Raw genomic sequence first — 8,513 nt, 5'->3', positions numbered from 1 at the left:
TGGTGCCAGAACAAGAGAGATGATCGAAGAGTATCTCCGCACGCTACAGCTAGTGGTGCTAGTTCCAGAAAAATAAGGAACGGCGCAACTACTTGCGCCGATGTCTGCTATGTGGCTGCTCCAGTCCCACTTCTTCTTGCTGTATTGCTGTAGTATAGATTGTTAAGGGTTTTTAAAATAATTTTAATGCATGGCTTTGCATGCTTGAAAAATCTCAGGAGTGAAGCTCCACACTGCAATATTCTAGGCCGACGTCAGTTACTGCTCATAGACCAAAGATTTTTTGAGCACCGCTCCGCCTTGTGGAGGGCCTAAACCCATTCCCTTTGCCGACAGCGCACTCCCACAGTCCCACTGGTTTCGCCCGGGTCCACATCATTTGGTATGGTATGTTCTGTGGCTGAGCTCCAAAAGTCCAAAGTCCAAAAGTCCAAAGATTAGTGAATTACGAAGGCGACCAAACAGACGCCCCCGCTCCTGTGCTCTGCTCATGGCAGACAATTCCCTTGGAAAGCGCAGCGGAGAAATTCTGGAGATCAAAACCCCGGCACGAAGCTAGGCGAACTGCAGCCTGCTGGTCGACATCTAATCCATTTCTTGCCGCTTCAGCTTCAGGTATTGCTCTTCTTTCAGTTGCATCCTGGTTACTTGGTGAGAGTCTTCCTCAATCGACTCGACTGGAAGAATAGTTCTTGATTCTTGACGCCTTACCCTCACTTTCTCTGGATTTTCTCTTGCAGTGTTGAGGGGGACTGGTGTCTGGTGTAGACGTGTAGTTGGAGGGCTGAGCTTCGATGCGGCGAAGATGAGCAGAAGATACGGGGCTGACAGCGGGAGGGCTGCCTCAGGTGATGCAGAGCTGCATTGACCTCCTTACCAATCTTCAGAATTTCACTGTTAATATTCGCTTATATTCAGTGATGCGTACGCCACATGTTATATGCGTGTGATTACTCAACATCACTTGCTAACCGGAAACAAAACATACTATCTCTTAGCAGTTAGCACTTGCTCTAAGCCTCTAACATAGCTCATGTTCCTTACCCCAAAATCAGATATGACAAGGAAGCTCAGAGAGTTGCTGCAAAAGAGCGACAACCGCATATGTGCTGACTGCAGTGCACCTGATCCCAAATGGGCGTAAGTACTCTGCTCTTGACTTCAATATGTAAGGGTTTTTTGTTTGGTAATCCCAATGTTATGCATAGTCATTGCTCAATCTTACATACATCAATATCTTTGATCCGTTGACTACTTGTCTCCTTGCGAATAACTAACTCTGTTCCTGCAGATCAGCTAATATTGGAGTATTCATTTGTCTAAAATGCTCTGGTGTTCACAGAAGCCTTGGGACACATGTTTCAAAGGTTATTCATTGCAAATAGGAATAATGTTAATTCTTGCGCTCTAGTATGTGTATGTGAGTAGAAGCAAAACATTTTAAATGGCAAGATGATTGTATGTACTTTTGTCACTCCTTTTTCAAAATTATGATGCGCTGTAGCAGCTTGAAGAATGTTCTGGTTGAAGCGAATTTCTGCTTGACACAGGTGCTGTCAGTCAGTCTAGATCAATGGGCAGATGATGATATCAACTCCATGATAGAAGTTGGTGGAAACTCTTATGCTAATGCTATATATGAAGCATTTCTGCCAGAGGGCTATCACAAGCCGCATCGAGATTCTAGCCAGGAAGAGAGAGCTGATTTCATCAGGTACCTGAGATCAGCAAATATTTTGCTTGGGAAGTATTAAAAATTACGATGCTAAGAGTCAGTAAGTTTAGTTTTTGACAACATTTAGCTAGCCATTCAGTTTAAAATATGAGAAGCTGTCTTTTGTCTCAACCACTATAGCTAATCTGCACCTTACAATTTCACTAATTAAAGAGCTTAGTACGAATGATAGATCAGTCCTATGCAAAAGAAAGACGTACTTGATATAGTAACTGCTGAACATGAGTATTTTTTGCAACCTCTCAGGTCGAAGTATGAGCTGCAAGAATTTCTGAAGCCAAGCCTAAGGTTAGTTTCTAATAAGGGCTCTTTAGAGGCTACCGGCTCTCAGAAACATACGGGCAGTAATGTCTCTCTTTCTGCTAGTTTCAACAGTGAGGTAAAGTTTGACTTAACTGTTAGTTAAATTTGGCTATATAAAAGAGTCAATTTTGATCTTCAATGACGCAATGTCTTTTAAGCATCCTTTGCTTCATATATTTTGCAGGCTGGAATGGTTGAGTTTATCGGAATACTAAAAGTTAAAGTGATAAGAGGGACAAAATTAGCTGTAAGAGACCTGATAAGTAGTGACCCCTATGTTGTACTGACCCTAGGACAACAGGTATTGCATTTCACCAAATTGATTAATCCTAGCTGAAAGATTCCTGATTGTTTATCCTTGTCCCATTCAGACCATTTCAGTTGATATGAGCATTGCTCTCTGCAGAAAGCAAAGACTTCTGTGATTAAACGTAGTCTGAATCCTGTTTGGAATGAAGAGCTTAAGCTGTCAGTTCCTCAGCAGTACGGACCTCTGAAGCTTGTAAGTCCACACTCCTTATTACAAACATGTTAACCATAAACTTCAGATTCAGAAGTAATAGCATCTAACAAACTCCTTTCCTCTCTTTCACAACCCAGCAAATGTTCGACCATGACATGCTATCAAAGGATGACAAAATGGGTGATGCCGAGATTGACCTGCAGCCGATGATCAGTGCAGCTACAGCGTTTGGCGACCCTGACCTACTCGCGGACATGCAGATCGGCAGGTGGCTCAAGTCCCCTGACAATGCGCTGGCAAGGGACAGCGCCGTCAATGTGATCGGTGGCAAGGTCAAGCAGGAGGTCTCTCTGAGGCTGCAGAACGTGGAATCCGGGGAGGTAGAACTGGAGCTGGAGTGGATACCTCTCAATCAGTAGAATTAAAATTCACCTATATGTGATGCATGTTTCATGTTTGTGACATAAGTCGTGATGTCCTTGGTCATCTTCAGAGATTGTCTGGATGCCTGCAGTGTTGTAGACTATCTTTGCGACTGTGATGCTGATGGAACATTTTAGTAATTAGGTAGAATTGTAATTTGAAGACTCAATGACTCGTAAAGCAATGAAAGATTACTCTAAAACACTGCAGGCATCCTGACAATCTGAACATGAGGTCGCTTGTGATCTTTGGACTTTGGGGACTAACCCCAAGGTTACGAAGACGGTCCGCGAGCTCATCGACCGTGGTTGGGTCGTTATCGGCGGCGCTCGTGACGGCCGCCGCGCCGGGCGCCGGCATGGTCGACGGGGGCGGAGACGGGGTCCTTGTGCAGAGACCAGAGATCAGCCTAGCAAATCGACGGCGTAGTGGGCTGGAGGCAGATTAGGCCGGAGAGCAGGAGGGCACCTCACCGTGGGCTTACCAACTGGGCCGGCCTATCCTCGCAGGTCGCGCGGACGGACTCCATGTCCGAGTCGACGCGGCCTCCATCCATAAAAGCAAAGGGCAGGGAAGGTTGGGCTGGCCTCTTGCCACCACCCACCGTTGGCCAGTCCACGTCTCCGATAAACGCGCCGCCCGATCTCCTCCCTCCCCTCCAATTGCACGCAGCCGTCGTTGCGATTGACGGAGGACACGCATCCGGTTCCTGCCTCTCCTGCAACTGGTGGTGGATCTGGAAGGGATCACAGTCCTATTAAGACTAAGATGGGGCAGGAGGGTGGTATCCTCGTGCAAGACGAGACGACGGTGCCTATGCAAATTCAACCGGGTTCCCTTTCGCCACCTATAGATGGCCATCGGGTCGGCCTGGTTCGGCACGGCACGGGCATAGGCCAGGCATGGTCCGTAGGGTGTCGGACCGGCACAACATGCCGTGCCTTCCGGGCCGTGTCTCTGCGTGTCTCGTGCCTGGCCTTTGGCCCAAGCACGACACTACGCGCTGAAATTCGTGCCGTGCTGGTCCGTTGAGCCCAAGCAAAATTGCAGGCCGTGCCAGCTCACAGTCTGGTGACCTCAAAACACCTCAAAAAATATACTCTTCAAACACTAATCAAATTTCACAGTTGTTGTCAAAGAAAAGTTACACAGAGATTGAATTCTCAAATTCATTCACAAATCACAAGTCACAACTCAAACAAAACAACAATGTGTGAACTGTCAAACACATAACACAGAGCCATAGGAGAATTTAAAAGATAAATGAGCTGTTTGTGCAATGCCACCTCATTAAAAACCTTTCTAGTTAAAACTCACCCTTGTGAGAAATCTTAGAAAGAAAAAAAAGTGCAGCACAACTCTTAATTAAGTCTTAAACCATTGTTCAAATGTCTCAGATACAAATAACAGATCACTCTCAAGTCTCACACAGACACTAAGTGCCAGCATAAGCCATAGATGCAGATGTGCCAGCATAAGTAGCCCCAGAAGCATCTTCAAGATAGAAATTCTCGAAGGAGTCTTCTAACTCTTGATTGTCAACAACATACTGCAACATTTTTTCTCCTAACTCTCAATCCTTTATGCAAGTCAGCATCTCCATAGTTTCAGGCAACAAGCGTCGTTGTCGCTCTTCAATTATCCTTCCTGTCAAGCTGAAACATGATTATGAAGAGACAGTAGAAACAGAAACAGACATAATATCTCTAACCATTATAGAAAGTACTAGAAATGTTAGCTTGTGGTCACGCCACCAGAGAAGTAAATCAAAGTCATCCTCATATGTAGTGACATTGTAACTGTCCAAATAAGCTAAGAGCTCACAAGCAGCAGCAGAAGCAGACAAAGATGGAGTGGGGGTAGAGGAACACAGAAAAAATATTCTTATATGGAAGCAAGTGTTTAAGCATAAGGTATGTAGCATTCCATCTAACATCCATATCTAAGCCAAACTTTTTAGATCTAACACCCTAAGCAGTGCAATATGTGGTAGAACCACCCAAAATAACACGTTTCCGGAGACGCTCGTCTTCCACTAGACACTAAGCACCCCAAAAGTAAGCTACACCAGGCAGTTCCGTCGAGCACACTCCAAGGGAGAACTCGAACAATCCACGTTTTTCATCTAGAATCTAATAATGAGATCGAGTTTACAATACTTAGTCCATTTCATACAACAAGAGTTCTCAAAAATACATTATTACAATACCAAATTCAGAGTGCGGAATTTAAATAGCGGAATTAAAATAAACATCTAACGATAAGATACAAGGATCTGTCTATGCCCACCAGAAGAATCCTCCACACAACAACCACTCCTCAAGCTGCACCTACAACAGGGGTAAATAAACCCTAAATACATAATGTACTCGCAAGGCTTACTCGACTAGTGGGAATAATTTCTCGACTTCAAAGGATATGATAAGCTTTATGATTTACTGGGTTTCCTTTTAGCAAAAAGCATTACTATTAGGGAATCCTTATGTATGTGTTTTATTAGCAGTCATGTTTAGTTCATTAGTTAACCATTCTATATAAGCACCTATTCTACTTTCAAGTAAGAGTTGAGCAATCAGATCCATTCATCCCCTTTTATCTTTCAGTTCTTACTACGGTGCTAGACCATAGCCAAGTTGTACCATATTATACGGCGATTCACGAACCAATGTATCCTAGCTAGGTACTCCAAAACACAAACCCCACTTATACCCTAGGCACAAGCAAGACCAACCCACCACTCTCCTGTCAAGGGATCTAGGTCTCCATCCAAACTTGGACTCCAAGCCCCCACTCCTGAGTCCCGGACTTAGTTGAAAGCCCTAGTTTGGTTTTGGTTAATTGATGAAACCCTAAGTGCTAACCTAGTTTATCAAAGTGATTATGAGATAGGTAGCACTACTCCAAGTGATGAAGAAATGGCGAAGATCATGACAATGGTGATGGCATGGTGATGATCAAATGCTTGAACTTGGAAAAGAAGAAAGAGAAAAACAAAAGGCTCAAGGCAAAGGTATAAAATGTAGGAGCCATTTTGTTTTAGTGATCAAGACACTTAGTGAGTGTGATCACATTTAGGATAGATAGTCGTACTATTAAGAGAAGTGAAACTCGTATCGAAATGCGGTTATCAAAGTGCCACTAGATGCTTTAATTCATTGCACATGCATTTAGGATCTAGTGGAGTGCTAACACCCTTGAAAATATTTGAGAAAATATGCCAACTCATGTGCACAAGGTGATACACTTGGTGGTTGGCACATTTAAGCAAGGGTGAAGAAGATAGAGTCGAAGAGGATGTAGTCACGCTGGTTACAGAGTGACCGGACGCATCCAGTATGTGACCGGACACGTCTGGTATTTTGGCGGCAGACTCAGCGACCGGACGCGTTCGGTCGCCACACTGGACGCGTCCGGTGTGAATCAACAGGCACGGTGTTCGGCAGGGCAGTCGATCGGATGCTGGCGGCATCCGGTCCGGTATCACCGAACGCGTCCGGTCAGGAGTGGTTGCTTACTATACTCTACCAGACGCTGCGGCTCAGCGTCCGGTCATTTGTGACTCTGCGTCCGGTGTGAGCGTCCGGTTATCAGCAGAAGGGGCAGCAACGGCTAAGTTTGATTTGAACTGGACACATGGCAGTCTGGGCTACCGGACACGTCTGGTATGCTGACCAGACACGTCCGGTATTCATGACCGGAGCATCCGGTGCTGTGTCCGGTGCTGTGTGACCGGAGCGTCTGGTCGACGCGCAGTCAGCTCATTTTTTGAGCCAACGGCTCTATTTGATGGGGGCTTCTATTTAAAGCCCCTTGGCCGGCTCAAGCTAGCACTCTTGCACATTTTCATTGACATAGCAACCTTGTGAGCTTAGCCAAAGCACTCCCACTCATCTCCATCATTGATCCATCATCATTGTGAGATTGGGAGAGAATCCAAGTGCATTGCTTGAGTGATTGCATCTAGAGGCACTTGGTATTCGTGTTGCGCTATGGATTTCACTTGTTTCTCTTGGTGGTTGCCACCACCTAGACGGTTGGAGTAGTAGTGGAGGATTGGCACGAGTTGGTGATTGTTCGTGGCCATCTCCGGTGATTGTGAGAGGAGTTGTACCTTCCCCGGCGGAGTGCCGAAAGGTAACTCTAGTAAATTGCTCGTGTCATTGAGTTACCTCACTTGTGGGTAGGTTCTTGCGGTGTCCAATCATGTGGACGATGTTTGTGAAACACCTCTTAGCTGCCGAACCACCAAGTATTGGTCGACACAACATGGACTAGCGTGTTGGCAAGCACGTGAACCTCGGGAGAAAAATCGGTTGTCTCTTGTCATTTGCATTCTCCCGGTGATTGGCTTAATCTTCATCTTGTGATTGGTTCATTCCTCTACACGGCGGTATAACCATCCTACTCACTCATTTATATTCTCGCAAACTAGTTGTAGCAAGCTCTTTGGTGTAATTAGATTTGAGAGCTTGCTTTGCTATTTAAGTTTGCCTAGTGGAGCTCTTTAGAGTAGAAAGACTGAGAGCTCTTAGTGAGTAGTATCATAGCAAGTTGTGTGTCTAGCTATTATTGCTACTAGAATTGTTGGATAGGTGGCTTGCAACCCTCGTAGAGCTAGAGCAAGTTTGCATTTCGCCATTTGTCTTACTAATCAAATAGCTCTAGTTGATTTATAGAATTTTAAATAGGCTATTCACCCCCCCTCTAGCCATACTAGGACCTTTCATCAGTGTGGTGCTTAGACCTCCACCATCCCTACCTCCAATCAGTCGGTCCGAAAAGAGCCAGAACCCATGACAAGAGAGCAACGAGCCTTCCCGCTCCTATAAGCAAGTATGTGCTCAGGATAATAAGTCTGTGACCTGACTACCATCCACAGCAACGGACGGTCCTTAGCCGACATGGATAGAGAAAATAGTGTAACCAAGCTATGTTCCGTTGGCCACGGGACACAACCTATTACACCCACCAATACCCGTACCATATCCCTACCCTGTCTCCATTTTATTTCACCATTTTATCATGAGAGTAATAATAATAATCACCTATTGTGCAAACTAGATCAAGATTGGCATCATTTTGTGAGCACTTCTCATTTGTGTCATCCATTGAACCAAAGAAGATAGATGAAGCATTGAAGGATGTTGATTGGGTGAATGCTATGCATAAAGAATTGAATAACTTCACAAGAAATCAAGTATGGGAATTAGTAGAGAGACCAAAGGGACATAATGTGATTGGAACCAAATAGGTCTTTAGAAACAAGCAAGATCAAGATGGGATAGTAGTAAGGAATAAAGCAAGATTGGTAGCACAAGGCTATACACAAGTTGAAGGTCTTAACTTTGGAGAAACATATGCCCCAGTTGCTAGATTGGAAGCAATTAGAATCTTCCTAGCCTATGCTTGTGCCCACAACATCAAGCTCTATCAAATGGATGTTAAGAGTGCATTTCTCAATGGTTACATTAATAAAGAAGTATATGTTGAGCGACCTCCTGGTTTTGAAGATGACAAGAAGCCCAACCATGTGTACAAGTTGAAGAAAGCATTGTATGGATTGAAGCAAGCACCTAGAGCATGGTATGA

General features: G+C 44.8%; 1 protein-coding gene across 2 annotated transcripts; it reads left to right on the top strand.

Moving 5' to 3' along the window:
* Positions 1–430: 430 nt before the first annotated feature.
* Positions 431–3,128, top strand: LOC136527952 (ADP-ribosylation factor GTPase-activating protein AGD12-like). 2 transcript variants are annotated; one of them, XM_066520823.1, is made up of 9 exons: positions 431–615; positions 741–848; positions 1,056–1,140; positions 1,292–1,367; positions 1,551–1,714; positions 1,982–2,114; positions 2,223–2,339; positions 2,445–2,540; positions 2,639–3,128. In XM_066520823.1, exons 2-9 carry the CDS (start codon positions 806–808, stop codon positions 2,918–2,920), a joined length of 996 nt encoding a protein of 331 aa, XP_066376920.1. In that variant the 5' UTR covers positions 431–615; positions 741–805; the 3' UTR covers positions 2,921–3,128. The 2 variants fall into 2 exon arrangements, with proteins under 2 accessions (XP_066376920.1, XP_066376921.1); XM_066520824.1 differs by lacking the exons at positions 431–615; positions 1,292–1,367 and having other exon boundaries at positions 785–848.
* The last annotated feature ends 5,385 nt before the right edge of the window (positions 3,129–8,513 follow it).

The sequence above is a fragment of the Miscanthus floridulus genome, chromosome 19 (genome assembly GCF_019320115.1).
Source record: "Miscanthus floridulus cultivar M001 chromosome 19, ASM1932011v1, whole genome shotgun sequence".
Lineage (NCBI taxonomy): Eukaryota > Viridiplantae > Streptophyta > Magnoliopsida > Poales > Poaceae > Miscanthus > Miscanthus floridulus.
The sequence above is the reverse complement of the archived record's forward strand: the minus strand, read 5'-3'. Positions and strand labels throughout refer to the sequence as shown.

Bases quoted from the DNA above. Each gene is read 5' to 3' on its own strand.
- LOC136527952 (XM_066520823.1), top strand. From the start codon at position 806: ATGAGCAGAAGATACGGGGCTGACAGCGGGAGGGCTGCCTCAG. The intron at 1,368-1,550 runs GTTATTCATTGC...TGCTTGACACAG, and splicing joins TTGGGACACATGTTTCAAAG to GTGCTGTCAGTCAGTCTAGA. The intron at 1,715-1,981 runs GTACCTGAGATC...GCAACCTCTCAG, and splicing joins GAGAGAGCTGATTTCATCAG to GTCGAAGTATGAGCTGCAAG.